At 34.4% G+C, this 21026-nt stretch overlaps 1 protein-coding gene across 2 annotated transcripts in view; it reads right to left on the reverse strand.

Moving 5' to 3' along the window:
* Nucleotides 1–21026, reverse strand: part of LOC128231495 (solute carrier family 28 member 3-like) — a 31962-nt gene that overhangs the window by 10242 nt on the left and 694 nt on the right. The window contains exons 1-12 of one of the 2 annotated variants that reach the window (XM_052944398.1): nucleotides 19222–19381; nucleotides 14606–14701; nucleotides 11588–11791; nucleotides 10248–10369; nucleotides 8687–8860; nucleotides 6588–6732; nucleotides 4921–5112; nucleotides 3446–3523; nucleotides 2928–3011; nucleotides 2609–2734; nucleotides 1440–1570; nucleotides 44–218 (exon numbers count right to left, since the gene is read on the reverse strand). In XM_052944398.1, the coding sequence (XP_052800358.1) occupies nucleotides 44–218; nucleotides 1440–1570; nucleotides 2609–2734; nucleotides 2928–3011; nucleotides 3446–3523; nucleotides 4921–5112; nucleotides 6588–6732; nucleotides 8687–8860; nucleotides 10248–10369; nucleotides 11588–11791; nucleotides 14606–14698 (1524 nt within the window). In that variant the 5' untranslated portion in view covers nucleotides 14699–14701; nucleotides 19222–19381. Of the gene's footprint in view, nucleotides 1–43; nucleotides 219–1439; nucleotides 1571–2608; nucleotides 2735–2927; nucleotides 3012–3445; nucleotides 3524–4920; nucleotides 5113–6587; nucleotides 6733–8686; nucleotides 8861–10247; nucleotides 10370–11587; nucleotides 11792–14605; nucleotides 14702–19221; nucleotides 19382–21026 lie in introns of those variants that run through there. The other variant, XM_052944408.1, reaches the window with a different exon arrangement.

A 21026-nucleotide genomic window follows, 5' to 3' on the forward strand; every position in this document is an offset into this window, starting at 1 on the left:
ATGAAATGTTAACGTTTAAATATGAATAATTAAACTGAAATACCTCAAACGTTAGATCTGGCTCATAGATGCCCACACGGTGACCAATCCACGTTAACGTAGCGTTGAGAAACGCCAGCAGGGATAAGAAGGCAATCACGTTTACCAAGATGGCGCCGATAATTTTCAGACTGGCCGTGGCGCCATTCGAAGCAGCCTCAATAAGATTGTGTTCTGGTCTAGAATGAAAGAAAACAAATATTTGCGCTGTCAATACTTAAACCGGTATTGGGCCAATTGTTCAGAACGTTGTTGAAGCTACACTCTCACAGATTGAATGTTTTGACAAGTTTTTTTATCTTTTGTTTTGGAACGAGCCAATTTTTGCAAAAATCCATGGAAACCAGTTATATAAGACTGCTGACAAAAATAGATCGCAGATTTTTATATTTATGTTCAAAAATAGATGTGTTATGCATTTTTCTTAAACAGTTCGTAACGGTTTAAGCCATAAAACATTAATTTTCGAACGGAAATGTGAAAATCTACGATCTGATTTTTGTCAGCAATCTTTTATCACTAATTTGCAGATAATTACGCCAAAAATTGCTCTTTCCAAGATAATCTGTGAAAGTGCAGCTTTAAAGTAATGTTTGTAAACTTTCAAATCTGTCTTTCTGGAAGTTTCACTGAAACACTTGTATTTTGCAGAACTTCTACAATGTTCCAGACACGTGTTTCAGCTGGTCGTGTTTTATCTAAATATATAAGAAGGTTACTAAATTGTTCACAATTTTAAGTTAACAAGGATGCTGTTAACAACATTGTTAACTTTAACAAAGTTCTGAACAATCCGCCTAAAGTTTTCCGATAGATTTACCGTCAGTGCACACAATCGGCCCTTAAAATGAATAATGAAAAAGACCGTTACAATATAACGATTGGAAAATCGACAGTAAGAAAATGTATTTTCAATAATTTCAAATGTGAGTATTCTAACTAAACTATCAACTAAAACATATTTCTTATCGAGATTTAAATTATCTTAGTATTCTAGACATAATGAAGACATACGATGTGTGTTATAAAGTTGCACTCTCACAGATGGATCGTTTTGACATTTTTTTTCATTTTTTTTTTAAATGAGCCAATTTTTGCGTAAAGGTCTGAGAACCTGTGATTTAAGACTGCTGACAAAGAATCACATCGCAATTTCTCATGTTAACGTTCGAAAATTGATGTTTTAAGCCGAACTTAATTTTCTTCAAGCGTTTGTAACGCTTTAGCCACAAAACTTCAATTAACGAAAATAAATATTAAAAACTGCGATCTGATATTTTGCCACCAGCCTTATATCACTGGTTTTTAGACATTTACGCAAAAATTGGTTCATTCAAAGACAAAACATAAAAATATGTTGTCAAAAAGGACAATCTGTGAGGGTTCAGCTTTAAGCTTACGATTTTTCCATTTTAGTAAAATCGTCGCTGGACGCCTTGGATTTCTCGACTTCGGGATAAGCAAGCTTTGAAATGGCGAGTGCTGCGGGGGCGCTCATCACACTAGCCGACAAAAGGTGATTGGCCGGTACCTGATAGAGAGTTAAAAATATGCTATATAGTCGAACCCCGTTGGCTCGAACTCAAAGGGACCGGCGAAAATACCTCGAGCCTCGGAAAATTCGACCCAAGCGGGAATGCTTACATTAAGCATAAAGAAATCAGTCCTTTACCTACAGTTCGAGCCAACGAGGATTTCGAGCCAAGTGAGTATGGGCCAACAGCTGTAGTTAGATGACATGAATTAAAATCTTTAAGATTAAGAATTAGCGGAGTGAGCGTAGCAAACGAGCTCTTCTTAATCATTAAGATTTTAATTCAGGTCATCTTACTGACTTAGAATACAACCTCACTGGCTGACCATTGTCAGAGCAAAATATGACGAAAATATTGTGCATCTGATGAGTGGGCGAAACTTTAAACGCCTGCGAAAGTTGAAATTCTTAGTGATTATAATAATAATAATAATAATAATAATAATAATAATAATAATAATAATAATGATAATAATAATAATAATAATAATAATAACATCCTAGTACTTAATGATCTGCAATTTCTTTGGCTGTAAATGAAGGTTGTATTCTAAATCATGAAATAACCACAGTGAGTAAATAAATAATATGTATGAGATATTGAAGCACAATACAATAATTTGTTTTGTAATAGAAACACGCTGTAACATTTGTATTGCGTTCTGTACCCAATCAAATATCTTTCTTAAATAAAAATATTTATAAATACGAAAGGCAACACATATTATACCAAGATTCGAAATTAAAACATATTTATTACGTTACGTCAACATACAAAATATTACTTGTTTCGTGAAGGTTATCAAGTTAATTTATAACCATACAAATAACAGATTATTCACTCTAGTCAAAACCAGCTATGTCGAAGTCGTTTGGACACCCTGAAGTACTTCGAGATAACGAATATTCAATTAAATCGAAATACAAAACAAGTCTAATTAAACTATTAAATCCAACACATTCGAAAAAAAAGTTTGACATGAACAAAATATCGAGATAACGGAGTTCGAAATAACGGGTTTTGACTTAAGTTACCCCAAATGAGATGTAAGCTCCCAGCACACTTCCGGCTATGGTGGCAAACCCTCCTGTCATTACGGCGTGTAGCTCCGAGCGCGTCATGTCCTCCAAGAACGGACGGATCATCAATGGGGACTCCGTCTGTAATGATCATTTTAACATAAGTAACGAACCTTATTTCAAATAATACCATTATACAAAATAACATATATTGAAAAATTATTAATACTTCAAAACTGAATATCATAATTTATTAGAAACATTTTAAGGTGTGTCGATGTAAGCATACTCCAAGCGCTTTATTTAAATATAATACATATTAAGGATATCTTACCATGGACACAAAAATGTTCGCGGCCGCGTTGATAGATTCGGCGGGAGTGGTTCCCATACAAAAGGCCAGGAACCTGCCGACAACCTAAAACGGGGAGACAATTCTTATTGAAAACAATTCTATTTGGTATAGATTAATCGCCGAGTGTTATAATTCAGTTTTATGTTCCATCCATGTTTCAACCTATATCCGTTATACATTATTTTATTTGTCGGTTTTACAAATTCAAATATAATAATTGATGATGTATATTGGAAACACCTTGGACGTAAAAACCAAAATGGTACGCATTTTCAATAGCAAACTGATGGTATGACGTCGATCACTTATACAAAACATGCCACCGGTAAAGTTTTATTTTAAAGTTACAATATGTTAAGTTAAAAGTCTTTACTGGGAGTTTTTTTTTATCAGCTAATTCTGAGATAAAAAACTAAAAAAAAATGTCAAAACTGTCAATCTGTTAGAGTTCAGCTTTAAAATTTAACGTTTAAATAGATCACGTGTAATATACACACCTTGATAACCGCCTGCATCACACCAAGGTAATACATTATGTTAATGAAAGTGAAGAAGAAGATCACTATGGACAGCACCTACAAATGAAATATAGTTGTTATCTTTTATGATAACCACTGGTTCCAGATATTCAGACTCTTTTTATTTTTATAAACAACATACAGTCGTTAGGACTTCGGGAAATACTTCGAGATAACGAGCATTTGATAAAAGCGAATACGAAAAGTGTATGAATTAACCCAGGATATTCGATAAAAATCGACATAACCAGAACAATGAGATAAAAAAGTTCGAAATAAAGAGTTTTGACTGTAATTCCAAACCAAAAATGTGAAAAATTATCGAAAAACACATGTTTTCATAAATATGCACTTTCTACTGTCTATATATTTCAATTTATATGAAATATACGATAGAATGTGTGAGAATATATGTGAGCATATATAGACAGTACAAAGTGCATATTTATGAAAAAGATATTTGTCAATATTGTTGTTTTTTTACATTTTGGACATCGTAATTCTTCGTTCGGAATAATAAGATTTTTTTTATTTAAAAAAAACAAGTTTGAAAATCCTGTGCCAGTGATAAAAACACACTTTTATAATGCAGTTTCTTAAAGATATCGAGGGTTTAATGTCAAAAAGTACAAAACAATTTTAAAATAGACAATCAACACTCGTTATGTCGATGTCGTTATGACCTCGGGAAACACATCGAGATAACGAACATTCGATTTAACCGAAATACAAAAAATGGATAACGATTTTTTTTACATAACCAGAACCTCGAGAAAACAGAGTTCGACATAGTGAGTTTCGACTGAAAAAGGGTTTGGTGCCTTTTTGCTTCCCACGAACTATGATTCGATTCTGGTAATGCTCTAGTAATAATATTGCTATTAGTTCAAGTAGTTACTTTATTTACGCTTCGTGTTGTTTATCTTATTTTTATATCACAACTAGGTATAACTTTGGATTTGTTTTGTTTTGTGCTTATTAAAATATTTTTTTCAAGTTTTGCTTCAACATATATTAAGGAGCTAGACACCAGATGTTACAATTGCAAGAAAAAAGTTATGTAAAGTCTTACTTTCTTATGTATCACATAGCTTACGACACATGCATCTTTCGCAGTGTATGCACATTTTTCAAATTCTAAATTTACTAGGGTTATCTACTACGTAAATCCCAGTAAGTTTAAAAATAGCGTCGGTATATTTGTCGGTATTCATAAACAGATATGAGTAAAACTGAGTTTAAGTGGGAAATCATTATGCGCTATTTCAAATTGGGAAACACAGATGAGACAGCAACTGACTGTTGCGTTTATTATTCTAACCATGTAAAGTAATGTATTATCGGTCTCCTACTAACTCGCATTGACAATTCTATGCAATCACTGTAATTGGCGAGTTTTGGACCATCTGGTGTCTAGCCCCTTTAAGCTTTATTTTTTAACAAAAGTCTAAAACCTTCATAGCGAAGAAGTGGTCTGTGTATGTATCTCCAAATGCGAACAGTATCCCGGCCATAGTGTGTTCCAGGAACTCAGTGACCCGGTCCCCTAGCCACTTGAATATCTGGTACCCGGTTTCTGTGCGAAGGATGAGCAGAGCAAACACGTACTGGAGGGCGATACCCCAGAACACAGTGTGCCAGTTCACCTGGATTATTTGAAAATATATAGTCACCATATAAATTTATATTATTTATATAAAGCATAGCAAATTACTTTTTTCACTGAGCATTCTACGGTGTTAGCTTCAACATTATTTGGCGGTGTATGTCTCGTTAAATGTTTTTTTGGCTTTCATGCTTATTTCTTTAAACAAGTGCATAGTTATATTTTGGCTTTCCCATTGTACTACTGTGCTTAAATATATGTTAAAAGATGAATAACATCACACAATGGTAACCACCGGGACAAGTCGTAAGCCTACTACTTTAAAGGGATTGCTCATGTTTTAGGACATTTTTTTCACAGTAATGCATATGGAAACACTTATTTTATCATTATTTTTCTCTTTAATACCAAAATTGAAGAAAAAATACAGTAATAGTATAAAACAGCATTTACTAAAGCATTTGCAACTAGGCCATCAGGACTAAGACAAAAGATATGGATATTTTGACCTTTTAACAATACATTGCTAACATCACGTGATAGTGTTAATCAACCAATCACGCAAAACCAAAGCCGTTATTAACGCTTATGAAAAATTCGGTCTTCAAAGACGATATTTGAGCAAATATCAACATCTGCCGAAAGGTTCCAGCTTTTGGTATCTTATTTTAAACACTCCTAATGATTTGCCACACTTCATTAACGCATACAAATAGTGCATTTTACAAAACTTTGAGCGAATCCCTTTAAGCTTGTGCAATGAATTACAGATCAAAGATCAAACATACAACAACAGACACTAAAGAAAGAACCCACAGTTTACATTAGAAGTCATCACTTCAAACAAGCTACTACCTATAAGTGTAATTAAGAGTTAATTGTATTTAAACGAATGGCCAATAGCGCTCCCTGCTTGGTACCCCTTGCTGGGGATCACGCGATTCTGGCGGGCTTATCAGCGCTCTTGTCCGGCGTGGGCATTCTTCGCGCGCCAAGCAGCTGAGCAACTTGAATTTGTATTTTTAATTGAAGTTTGTACAGACTGTGTCAAAGTCTTTGATGACGAAATGCTATTCCGAAATGTCACCTTTTATGAATTCTTGAAACTATTCCCCAATCTAAAGCGAGGCCACTGCACTCTTTGCTTTGGATGCAGTTTTTATGATTATACTATAGAAACTACAGGGACAAACTCAGTAGCAATTACGGTTAACAAAGAACATGTTTAAAAGCACAAAGCTAAGGCCTTACGTACATTAAACGAAAAACACACTGTTTAGACAACACAGACATACCGCATAATCATTAGCATATCTATATCCATAAATGTTTTAGTTACCGTATTGGAAAGGACAGCGTCACTGGAGTTTACTGGGGGTTAAACTAGTTCATGAATATTCAACCTCACAGATGTCCCAACATTAATCAATAAAAACATTTTATAATATATAAATAGATTTAAATATAAGCGCAAAACTTTTAAAACGTTTTAAACATCTCATTAAACTTCTTTACCTTCGCGGGATTGATGGAGAAGATGTAGAAGATAATGATATAGAGGACCATCCCCGCCACAGATATGAGGTTGGCTGGCTGGTCTATGGCGATGTCTATGATCACATAGGTCACAACCCCGACTACCACAATGATACGTAAAGCCCTGAAAAAATAGCGTTCTTGTTGCATAATACGATGAAAATTACAGGGACAAGCCTAGTAGCCTAAAAACATAGATAAATAAATAAATAAATAAAATAAATAAATAAATAAATAAATAAATAAATAAATAAATAAATAAATAAATAAATAAATAAATAAATAAATAAATAAAAACCCTTTTGACCAATCACACGAACATACACCATAAACAGACAACACACGCATTAAAACATCTTTATCAATAAATAATGGGAATACCGCCTTGGAAAAGTTAGTAAAACTCGAGCTCACTTGAATATAAGTAAACTTGGAAGTACATGCAAAACTCGCTTTGTCGAAATCGTTGGGACCTCGGGAAGAACTTCGAGATAACGAAGATTTGATATAACCAAATACAAAAAAAATGTGTAACTTCACCAAAAACATTCGAAAAAAGTCCACATAACCAGAGCATCGAGAAAACCGAGTTCGACATAGCGATTGCAGTTAATATGTGCTATATCTCACACGTGTCTAACATTTACCAATAATTACAAAATAAAAAGTTACAGCCTCACCGGAGCCGGCATCAACTTGAAAACAAAGAAAAATAAAGTATAACTAGCATGAAAACTGCAAAAGTAGCTTGAAAACCCGTTCAAAAGAAATTATAAGCTTCATTTATTGTGTGAGTGCTAAGTTATTTTACATGTTCTTAAACATATGTATATGTTTAATTTATAGTCATGTCCTTTGAGTGTCTGTCAGTGAATGTTTAATTATGAAAGCGTTTATTAACATAATGTTTAATAGTTTTATATGCACATGTATCTTTCTAGTTTTTACATTGACAGGTGACTTATTTTTAAGAATAAAGTTTGTTTTTGTTTCTTTACTTTGAAGGCCATATCGAAAATTAGAATATCTTCTCATATATCAAAATGTGTAACCTTCGGTAAATAAAGCTTTTATTATAATTATCATTATTATTATTATTATTAGTAGTAGTAGTAGTAGTAGTAGTAGTAGTAGTAGTAGTAGTAGTAGTAGTAGTAGTAGTAGTAGTAGTAGTAGTAGTAGTAGTAGTAGTAGTAGTAGTAGTAGTAGCAGCAGCAGCAGCAGCAGCAGCAGCAGCAGCAGCAGCAGCAGCAGCAGCAGTAGAAGTGGTGGTGGTGGTGGTGGTGGTGGTAGTAGTAGTAGTAGTAGTTGCAGTACTGTAGTTAAAAGTTTAAGATTTCTGACATTGTAAACCGTCCATTTACATCCGAGTTTGTTTTCGATTGAAAATGGCCAAGGTGTTCCGAATCTTTCAGTTCTTCATATAATCTAATAATGAAGGCAAACCAGGAGGTACTAATCCGAATTAAGACATGGTGTCAATCCGTATCCATGATTAATATTAAATACTATTTCATAATAATATTCTTCTTAATAGTCAATGGACGTAACGCCTTAGATTTATAACTGCGTATGCCCCTAATTATACCAGCAATACAACCTAGTGTTGACATCATTTTCATTCGGAGCTTCTTGGCCATTTTCCATCGAAAACTACCTCGGATGCATACTGGTACATCCGTTGAAGTAGTTCGTAAAAGAACAGATAATAACAATGATAAATAGTGTTTAAACGTGTTTTTTGTATAACTAAGTTTAAATTTATTGCCAGAGAATAGTATAATTGCATACATAATTAAGATTCCCGAGAGTAAAGTCATAAAGTTTAACTGCTAAATTGAAATTACTTCGCGATCTACTTGCAGCATAGTTTAACTGTATAAATTTCTGACATTGTAAACTGTCCATATACATCCGAGGTTATTTTCGATGGAAAATGGCCGAGGAGTTCCGAATGCATTTTGTGTAAATCACGATCAACAACTACCTTATTTAATCAGTAATCTCGTTTCTTACTGAGCGAGATGGCAGCCAATGGATAAATATATTGTTGCACTAGCGAAATCATAACAAATTACCATGCAATTGTTAGGCCGGTTCTGCGCGCACATTTGGATTTCTGGTATTCTTTAACTCTGTCCCACCAAGCGTTTATGGACTCCTCGTAAGCTTCGGACAGCTTCGTAATGGTGATGATGAGAACAATAAAGATGGTGACACCCAACAGCCGCCATGATCCTTCGTCGCCAAATCTGTGAGACAGTCAACAATTATTTAAAAGTGAATTAATTGTCAAAATGCAAATCAGCAATACAAATGGTGACACTCAACCATCGCCACCATCCTTCGCCGCCGAATCTGGAAGACAGTTGACAAGTTATTTAAACGTGAATTGATTGTCAAAATGCATATCTGCAATGAAGACGGTGACACCCAACCATCGCCATGATCCTTCGTCACCGAATCTGGAAGGAAGTTAACAAGTTATAATAACGTGAATTGATTGTCAAAATGCATATCAGCAATGAAGATGGTGACACCCAACAGTCGCGATGATCCTTCGTCGCCGAATCTGGGAGACAGTCAACAAGTTATTTAAATGTGATTGGATTATCAAAATGCATATCAGCAATAAAGATGGTGACACCCAACCACCCCCATGATCCTTCGTCGCCGAGCCTGGGAGACATTCAACATCCAAGTTATAATAACTTGAATTGTTTGTCAACATGCATATCAGGCGTGTTATTGAATAGGCTCAGTAGCCCATTTGACAGTAAATTGAGAATTGTGTGCATGTCACATAATATGGTGTCGATGAATCAATGACTAAACTCTTATCTTGATTTGGCAACTAACCGTGCGAAAACAAGTAAACGTATATAGAATTAATAGTAGGCACTACAAAGCAAGGAAAACATTGTGTAATCATTGCATAACCTTATAAAATGTTTAAAAATGTATAGGTATTTTATTACAGAACATAGTCAATCAATAGTAATTAACATTAAATTAACCATCAATACAACGGCGGATTAAAACTGCTTATTCGTAAAACAAACTGCCTTTAATAAGTTAATTCATTTAATTTTTTTGCTATGTCAACCAATGAGGTTGCATTCTAAGTCAGTTAGATGACCTGAAGTAATTTCTTAATGAATTTACTTCATGTCCTCTATTACTTAAACCACTAGATATCAACATCACGCGCTTCACAGATGAATTTATTAGAGCAAATGTAAAAGTGTAAGCCTCATTGGAGCCAAGTAAAACAAGTGTATCATAATAATTATAGATTAACTTCGAAGTACTTAACCACTGGAACAGACCTACAGAGTCGGAATTAATGAAACATCTCGAGTTATTTCTTGACTTTAATAAGTCGATTATCTCAGTTTGCAAAGTAATATCAACATAAGAGTTAAATTGTTTTAAATATAAAGGTGTATGTATTTATTAAATTCACTGAAAAATAGAGTATTTCAGATATTATCAAGTTACAATATCATAGTGAGATACTTAACTCAGGAAATTGACTTAAGTTGGGTAATAGTGTCTAGCTCCTTTAGATTTACATCTAACATGCTACAAAGTTCATTTGGTAACCAAAAACTTTGAAAATATCACTGAACATTTTACCTGTAATAGAAAGCGTAGGCGACATAGGCGAAATAGAGAACCAGCAGAAAAAGGCCGAAACCGGTGTGGATAACCTTTGTATGGTCCTCATAAAACGAGTAGATCGTCTCACGAGAGCCTACCTGGAAACGGAAAAAGGAAATGATTGTTCCGTACCATGTGCTGAACAACAATACATTACATTGGTTAGTGGTCACCAGGCCAAAACAAGAGACTCCGCTTACCGAGACTCACAGTTTATACTTATGTCCCACCAAATGACATTGGGTTGTCCGGTTAGCGCAGTGGTGAATACACTCGGTTTCCCCCAAAACACAAGACAACACTCTCGCGCAACATAGTGTAAACGAGCGTGACTTATAAGTATAAGTTAATTTAATTTTCCTCACAAAATCGTTGTAAAATAAAAGTTTAAAGTGACACTCTTATTGAAAATCAGTACAAACCCATATATTACGAACATAAAGTTTGAATGATAAACCTTAAACTACTTACTAAACAATGCACTTTTGGAAAAAAACAATATTACTAATAACAAGATTATGACCGTGTATTTACTTGTTGAAAACGCAAAAATATTAAATGATTGGTGAATGCTAAAGATTAACTCTGATTTACTATCATTTCATATGGTAGATATAACGTGTTTTCTGCACCTTTCTTTCAAATTAAACTCGGTATCCCTCATAAGAACCATTTTTTTATATGTATTCATCCTTTTTTGGTATATCAAAACACTTGTATTAATTGTGGTAATTCTATTTGGGAGCAAGAGTGCATCTTTAAACTAACAATACAGTAATTGGCAGGCTGCATCTTACTTTCGTAAATAACAACACAAGTGCTGTTTGATTATAATTATTTTTGGACTTAGATATCACCATCGTCGGCAACCACGGTACTTTATTTCGTTATCATCCATAAATACCGTCGACCAATTGACTGACAAAGTATCGTTTTAATGAATAAGTAAGAGACAGGGTAGACAACTTTTCTTCAAATGAATTCAAATGAATTCGCATGTTACAATTAAATATTCTTCAACAACCCATTAGTCATAGAAGCCTCCATTGCCGAGCGGTCTTGACTGCTGTTAATAGTTATTGAACTGAATGGGACCGACCCAGGTCAATCCCGGCTTTTGCCAGATTTTTTTTCTACGGGAAAGCCATCAGGTACTTTGCAGAACCAAAGAGACTACCTCATTAGATATTCATAAATACGAGACTTTCCAGGCAAAATCACCAACGAAACACAACAAAGCATTCCGTAGTAGGGTATCGGGGTTGTCCAACGATGAGATGTTTCTGATATAATTAGACTTCAGCATAAACTCTTACAATGGCTCTGTTGTAAGCGTTATAATGTTCATCTTCTGCTTCGCCAGCTCTTGAATCTGCAGTTGTCTTGTCTCCAAAATTCACATCTGGTATGTTATCATACTCGCTTGGAATTTCGTATTTTGTTTCCGGGGGGTCTTTCTCAAACTTTTGTTCGTGTTTGTGTGATGTAGGTGAGTCCAGCTTGGTCTCGTTTTCGGCATTCTGTAATTGAAAACAAGATATGATAATGGATCGTGTATGACATCTTGATGTGTGTATACCACGTGATAAATTGCGTCATAAATGCTACGTTGGAAGGCAATATTTTGCTTTAAATGAAGACATTAAACAAAGATAACTTTCCTATTCGTTCACCAGTTTAATTGATACATAGCGCAGTTTACGCCGCTCATTGTATAGTGATTTAAGAAAAACTTATATTAGTAAATATTATTGGACTAGACCAAATGTACCAAAGTTTGTTGAGTTAATGCAATCGGACAATGTTAAAGTGAATAGAAATTTAGCTATGTATATACATAAGGCAAATAATGTTAGAAACCAATACCATTATTACTATGAATAATATGTGTTTTTCATGTACACAATGATCTCTCGCTGTCATATACATGTACATAATGCTATATTGTGTCTCTATTATGACATGAAACATGAATATTTATTTATATGATCATTGGTGATTTATTTGACCATTTGATTACTTACATGCATATAATTCTCTATTTGTAAATGTATACTCATGGACATATTGTCTATTGTATTTGTTAATAAAACTAAAACTATGTAGAACCCCGCCTTCTATCTTTAACCACAGTTTAGATCCTGAAAACGCTTCGACAAACATTTTCGCAAGACCGCTTGCTGATGGAGCCCTGTGAAAACGTTATTTTGGAAACAGGTTTATCGAAGTGTTTTAAGAAACTAATCACCTAAGCAAACTCTAATTAAACTGAGATTGTTTTTAAGCGGCATAGACTGCCCTTTGTTACATTTAAAATGGTGAAGAAAATGAAAAGTTATCTTTGTTTAAAGTCTTCATTTTTAGCAAAATGTTGCATTCCGATGTAGCATTTATGACGTAATGTATCACGTGGTATACACACACTGTTAACTTTAATGCTTAAATAAGCAAACGCACTGGTTCTTTCCTGACAAGTTAACTAATAGCTCACATGTGTAAGGCGATCTGAGAGGGCTGGGTTGTAGAAATAGTTGCTGTTTTCTTTTTACAAACTACATAAAAACGTTAGTACGCTGTGATCGATATTCCTAAAGATGCACCCTCCCAAAGACGTACCACAATTGATTTAATTTGCCGAAAATGATGAAGAAATATCGAAATTAATGGTTCTTATATGGAGGATACAGTGTTAAGTTTGAGCAAACGGTGTAGAAAACACGGTAGTTCTACCTCATGAGACGATAGTTGATCACTGTAAATCTTTTTAGGACCCGCAAGTCATTTAATATATGTCCGTTTTCAGCTATTTAATACACAGTTACAATCTTGTTATGCACCAGTCAATTGTACCCCCCCCCCCCAGGTCTGGAGTATAGCGGGGACTTTGGCTTTCGGTCCAGCCAACCCCGGGTAAAATCCCCGTTCTGCGTTGACGAACAGATGGTAAAATCCCAGCGAAGTGCCCCCGCGCCCAAGGGACCCGCTATATTTTTGCGAACACAAAACCACCGCATTCACCCGGCACTGCGGGGCCACCTGGAAGGTAAAAACCCGGCCCATTTCCCCAGCTATCCCCGGTATACCCCCGGACCTGGGGGTGGGGGCGTGGTTACCATTGACTGGTGCATTATCAGTAAGTAATATATTTCATAAATGCATTATTTAGTAAGCAGTTAAAGGTTTATCGCTCAAAAATCATGTTTGTTATACATGTGGATATATTTTGATTTTAACCACGAGTATCACTTTAAATTATACTGACACTAATCTAAATATCAAGTATGAATGCATATTAAATTCATCGACATTAGTTTGCCTTTATTGGGTTTGCTACAGCGGTCATCAGATAAAAAAGGTGTCAAAACATTTCATGGTCGACCAAATGTTAACGCAATTGATGATCTTGAAGTAAAAGGGTGTTTAAGTTTCAAATATATTATAGCTCGAGGCCCAGATGACGTCCAAGGTGGTAGAGTTAGTGTCAAAATATAGCACGGTCGACCAAATGCAAACCCGATTTATGGATATGAAGTGAAAAGTTGTAAACCTTTCATTTAATATAAATATATTTGACTTCGATTGAAAAGACATTTGTTAGCGCTTAAGGCGTAGAATTAATTATTTGGTCTCGATTACTCAACCGACCCTATATTTTCCTCACGATCAAACACTTTTTTGCCGTAGTGTGGACTTTTTTCATAATTTTCTAAAAAATGGGCATATTTGAGTGAACATGTTAAACTTTGACTATTTTAATTTTAAAACTTATACAATAGTGAAATACTCTGAATCATGTCAGTTTGGCACAGAATCCCGGTTGTCCAAAAATATTGAAAAAAGTTATGCCTACCTACCTACCTACCTACCTATTTTTGTGAGATCGTTAGTGGAAACAAAAAAGAAAAAATGTTCTGGCCTAATTGAAAACAAAGACGTTAGCCCGAGTTATGGGACTTTCTATACATGTGCTTTCATTAATGAGTAAGTGTCAAGGTAAATAATTTGTGTCAACAACGCCGACGACGGGACAGATGTTTTGATAATAGTTCGTGTTTTTATCAGTTAAACTGGATAATTGTCATACTACCAGAGTTATTAAAGGGTCATTTGTTTTGGAGATGTTAGAAAAAATAAACAACTTTTTTTGGCCTAGCTAAAAACAGAAACAAACAGTTAATAACGGGTAGTATTCGTAAAAACAAAGAACTATTTTTTTGGCATAAGAATCCCTCTTGTTAAGGAGGTCAAGAGAACGTCCCTGGTGGTAGATCCAACCCATGATATCATGGGTGCTAGGCGGACACCTAAACCACTAGGCCATTCTGATATCCTACCTGTTCGTTGTTTATATACGCAGCATTGTCGATCCCTGTCTTTGCGTCGTCCCCAAGGACCCGCATGCCAGTGAATTGAACTGGGTCAGACATGATCTATAAGAGAAAGATGGCATTACAATAAATAAGACTAGTTTAACTTTCCTGGTGTCCGTTTCAATAAGAACTCTTAGAATACAACTTACATTTTAAGCCAATGAAATTGCAATCATTAAGTACTAGACTTAATCATTAAGATTATCACCTTCCGCGCATGTTTAAAGGTCCGCTTATTGTAACTCATCTGATAAACACTTCCTGCGTAAAATTTTGCGATGTCAATGTAGCAGCCAATGAGGATGTATTCTAAGTCAGTAAGATGACTTGAAGTAAATTTCTTAATTATAAAAAATGGAACTATCGCTACGCTCACTCCGCTCATTCTTATTCATTAAGAAATTACTTCCGGTCATCCAACTATTACTTATTCGTAAACCTTACGCTGCCCAGGGACGCGCGGGCATAATCTATACGCTTGATGTCCGTATCATATTTTATTGAAACGCATTTTATACTAAAAACGCGGTTACGCCTGGGAATTGACGATCTTGACAGTGCTGTATTTATTATAACTTTCAATGAACATTCTTAGTCAAACCACGACAGTTGCATGTATTCAATCGGAACTTTTCGGCCATTTTCCATCAACAACAACCTCGGAAATATATTAGAATGTCAGAATTCTTTACATTTAACTACGCTGCAAGTAGATCGCGTAGTTATTTCAAAATAGCAGTTAAGCTTAGGATTTTACTCTAAGGAATCTTAATTAATCACGCAATGAAACACTTCGGACATGCTCTCAATTTGAACTAGTAAGTTATGTAACGTGCACGTTAAAACAATACGAATAATTAATATGACTTATGGCGTAGCTAGCCTTTTACTCTTGTGGATTCATAATTGTGCTAGGGGAGTTCGGTGCATGGCGCCTTGGAAATTTTTGAAAACCATGGTGCAATCTGGTGCATTCTGGGCCCTCTGAGGTGCTTTACTTAGTACTGGAAAATGGACATTTTTAGGATCATGTAGTCAAGTACGCATACTAAAACATTGGCTGATGTTTTTCTTATTTTGACATGGGGATTCGGCCGCGTACTCGCGTATAGGCAGCTACGCGCCTCTGAATGCCATAGAAATATTACAAACACGCTTATTTGGCCTTGAAATATTGCAAAACAGATCACTACACGTCCGATGTAAGGCCATATAGCATAAATTGACTACTTGATCGCCAAACCGAAAGTGGAAATGCTTGTAAATCAAATAATTTATACGTTAGGTAAAACACCGTATCAGACCTACTGGCCCAAATATGACAAAAGTCATCTATCAAAGTGCAGTACTTGTATCTTAGTTTATGGTTTTTCTTATAACTAAAATTCATAGTTATGGTTATAAATGTAGTCATTTCATTCTTATTTTCATTCATGGATGAAAAATAATACAGATTGTGATGAATTGATAACTTAAAGCTTTACTCTCACAGAGTTACCGTTTTGACAACTTATTTATTTTTTGTCTTCTAATGAGCCAATTTTTGCGTAAATACTAAATATCTGCAAACCAGTGATATAAGACTGTTGACAAAAGATCAGATCGCAAAGATTGGCTTGTTCCAAGACAACAATGAAAAAGTTGTTAAAACGTTCAATCTGTGAGGGTGCAGCTTTTATCTGCGATCCGATAGTGAAAATGGTTTACACCAAATGTTTGCGATAGGCAAGACCTAACATCAGAGCTTTATATCACACAAATACTCCAGTCAAATCTTGATTTCAATCTTAAAGGTGCTCGCTCAAGTTTTTGGACCAGCTATTAGTTTTTCCCGGTAATGCATCTGAAAACACTTATTTTATCATTATTTTACTCTTTGAAATCGATATTGTATAATCAATATAATTATAGTGAAGTTTGTTTTTGTTTTGGTTTAAGCTTTTGGTATTTTTTGTTTTAAAACTGCTAATGATTAGCCGCACTTTTTTTTCGTCATACACAAAGTGCATTTTACAAGCACATAGGCGACTGCCTTTAAACCAGCACTGCACAAATAAAGGGATATATTTATACTGCATTTTGATCAGTGAGGTCGTATTCGACTTTCATTGCTTACTGCAGATTTTATGAAATTGAATATGCAAAAAGTCACTAGTGTCAATCACGACCTTGCCGCATAAATAAAAAAAAAACAGTTCGTATTAAATTACGCTATCATATTCAGTCCGTTTAAAAGTTCACTGTATTGAAACCCGTTCTCTTGTCACAACCGTTCGCTGTCACAGGGCCCAGACCAAATATCATGGATATTTTGAAGCAATAAAATACTGATGAAATACAATAAGATGCAATTTTAAATCATTTTAAGTATGAAGCAAAAAGAACAATTGTCTATTTCAGTTTAATACTAAGATTGCAATAAATCTAACCCCTTGAAAACAATAAGTAAATACAAATTTATTGCCTTTTCGCATTCGTTAGGTGAAATATATTGCGATCTTACATTGAAACAAACAACTATCCTCAATGAATTACAATTTAATACCGCTTCATTCCGTCGCTCCACTTTAAACTGTTTTTTTTTCTTTTTGCTTTTTTTACTTCCTGTTTAAAAATTGTCACGCAAAATACTATAGACTTGTTTGTATTACGTCTCGCCCATTTTGAGAAGATATTCAAATTTTAACATGGATCGGTGCATACAAAAGCAGACATTTGATACGAAAAAACACCCCTGCTTTGGTGCCATATGACCTGAAATACATTTAGTGACATTTAACCTAAAATTAGTTAAATATTTCTACAGATTTATCAAAGGGATCACTTCTACCAACTATCTAGCATAAAGTCACTATGCATTACTGCAGTTTAATAATGTCAGAACATGCTTATTTAGGCCTTTCTATCATTCCTATGAAATGACTATGCAATATTGCAATGTTACCAATCATATAAACTTCCCACTAGCCTTACCAGCCACTGTTTATATCTACCATTTTACATGATTGAAATCAAAAACGGCTGACTGCTGATTTACTAAAATAAATGTATCGGGAAACTGCCTTCGATCCAAACGGAAAAAAATATAATGTTGACCACTAAAATAAGTAATGGAAATTTTGGCTCTACATCATCAGTTAAATTAGATATTCAACCCGGTTAAAGATTTGCTGAGCGGAAACTGCCTTCGATCCAAACGGAAAAAATATAATGTTGACCACTAAAATAAGTAATGGAAATTTTGACTCTACATCATCAGTTAAATTAGATATTCAACCCGGTTAAAGATTTGCTGAGCGGAAACTGCCTTCGATCCAAACGGAAAAAATATAATGTTGACCACTAAAATAAGTAATGGAAATTTTGGCTCTACATCATCAGTTAAATTAGATATTCAACCCGGTTAAAGATTTGCTGAGCGACACAACTATTTTGAGGGTAGGTTAAAACTCGAACTTGAGAATGTTGTTAATATCGCGAATGCCCTGACTATTGCGAATATTTTAAATATCGCTCCTGCTTGAATGTCATGAATGTCGCGAATGTCGATAATTTCGTGAAAATGTCGCGAATGTCGTAAATGCCATGAATGTCGCGAATGTCGTAAATGTCGAGAATGTCGCGAATATCGAAATTGTCGCGAAAGTCGCGAATGTCGCGAATGTTGCTAATGTGGCGAATATTGTGAATGTCGTAAAAAGGTAGTAATTTCTCGAATGCTATAATTTTCGCAAATTGCGGATATTGTGAATGTCGCTAATCGAATGTCGCTTAAATCTATGAATCATTTGAATATCACATACCGTACGTTCGTCGAATGCACTCCTCTGTAATATAGATTAAATGTGTTTACGATATGCTTGAGCAGAGATTTAAGATCCCTTGCTTAAAGTTGCACTCTTACAGATTTACCGATTACACAACTTTTTTTTCTCTTGGAATTAGCTAATTTTAGCGTAAATATCTGCAAACCATTGATATAAGACTGCTGACAAAAGATCAGATCGCAGATTTTCATATTTTCGTTCGAAAATATTTTTTTTTATGGCGTAAAGCGTTACTAACGGTTTAAGAAAAAATAATAAAACATCAATTTTTGAACATAAATATGAAAATCTGCGATCTGAGTTTTTGTCAGCAGTCTTATATCACTGGTTTCCATGCACTTTCGCATACATTGGCTCTTTCCATAAAAAAAGTAAAACAAGTCGTCAAAACGTTAAATCTGTGAGAGTGCAGCTTTAGAAAGATACCTCCTGTAACATTAAAATCCTGGAAGAAAGATTGAGTTTTCTTCAATTTCAATGCGGTGTTTTCGCCAAAAAACATTCCCTATGTTCAAAACACATCTAATTTTGGTGGGCATTTAAATTTATCGATTCAACATTCAAATTTTAATTGTTTTCTAATTTTATGTATTTAGCGAAAAATAATATTTCATTCCATTAATATGATTCTTATTTCAGCATAATTTATACTTAAGTAACTAAAATTTGGTCAAAAGATATTACAGCCTCCGATAAGGTAAAAAGGCTGTAATAAGCCTAAAATGTGTTTAAACTTTATGTTTTTGTACTCACGTATAGAATTCAATCCAGCAATCCTGCAATAAATCAACCTAGAATGCTTGTTATTTCCGATAATGGTATACCAAATCGCGACGAGGGTATGATGAAATCAAGATTTTGTAAACAGGCTTTTGTATTGATGGTATTACGATTGAAGTTTTGTTTACATCCTAATATGGGAGTTTCAAGTTATCTTTTTTGACCGCTTTACAAAGATAATGTACGGAGGTAACAAAACACTTGTCAGTTACGCATGCTTAAGCTTTTGATACAGGAAAAAACACTTTATGCTTGAGTTTCTTCTCCTTTAAAGCTGCACTATCACAGATTGATCGTGTTTACATTGTTTTTCTTTTAAAGCTGCACTCGCACGGATTGAAAATTTTGACATTTTTTTTTTATTTTTCGTCATTGAACGATCAATCTTTTGCGTAAATATCTGCAAACCAGTGACAAAAGCCTGCTGACAAAAAAAGCAGATCGCAGATTCAAAAATTGATATTTTATGCATTTTTCTTCAAACGTTAATGACTGTTTATGGTTTAAGTTTATTTTCAAATACATTTATTTCCGTAAATCAGCCGTCGGCCGTTATTAATTTTAATCAGGTGAAGCGGTAGATATCAACAATGGCTGGCTCGGTTAATGGGAAATTTACAAAATATGGCGTCGCATCAAACTATCTATTTCTGTAAGTGCATGTAAACATACAGCATTTATTCATTACGTAAAGGTAAAATATTTAACCCTTGAGCGTTCAATGAATCTTATAATAAAATACTTCAAGGTCTTGAAGTTTGCTTGATTCAACCTGATCAATGTATTGATTCTGTAATATATACCTTTTGCCGCATTTATGAAGCATTTTAGTGAAAATGTTGAACGAAGCATTCTTCTATGTTGAATTTAAAGAAAACTTACAACGTTTGCAACTAATAATTATCGTATTTAACATTAAAGGTGCTCTCTCACAGATTGAACTTTTTGACAATTTTTTGTGTCTTTGAACGAGCCAATGTATGCGAAAATGCATGTAAACCAATTTTAAGGAAATGTTTCACAAAGTTGTGTATGTTTATTAAAGCATTATTTTTAGCATCGGTACCTTCAATTCAGTCATATAAGAGTACTCACAATAGAACAGATCTCAATTGATTGGTAAACTGCCGAAAATCTCATTTTTCTTAAAGCGTTATTAACGTTTTTAGCCATATAACATTAATTTCCAAACGTAAATATGAAAACTGCGATCGGCTCTTTTGTCAACAGTCTTTATCACTGGTTTCCAGACATTAACGCAAATTATTTCTTTCCAAGACAAAAAAATATAAAAAGTTGCCAAAACAATAAATCTGTGAGAGTGCAGCTTTAAAAAGCTTGATAAAAACGGTCTTCAGTTCAGTTGACTCAAACGAAACATTGTTCATACTATGTTGTTTGTGAAAAAGATATACTCACGGTTATAAATGTTTTTGTAAAATCACTACGTGCTAATTGTTATATAACAAACCAAGTAAAACAAAATCACTGCTCATAATGTCAGATTGATGGTCCACGAAAATACGTCGTAAATTTTGTAACTCGTGAATTATGCACAATGATTCAAACAGGCATTTATGAGTTACAAACCTTTATTTTGACAGTATTTTACAAAAGAAATACAAGCTGATAGTATTATAAGTTACGAGGGCAATAGGTGACTCGATATGGGATATACGGGGCAAAGGATATCATATAAGGTTGCCAACGCTCCATATATCCAATAACGGGTCATCTGCTAGCCCTGTCACGTATATATCACGTCGATAACCTGTTTA

The sequence above is a fragment of the Mya arenaria genome, chromosome 1 (genome assembly GCF_026914265.1).
Source record: "Mya arenaria isolate MELC-2E11 chromosome 1, ASM2691426v1".
In the NCBI taxonomy this organism is placed as follows: domain Eukaryota; kingdom Metazoa; phylum Mollusca; class Bivalvia; order Myida; family Myidae; genus Mya; species Mya arenaria.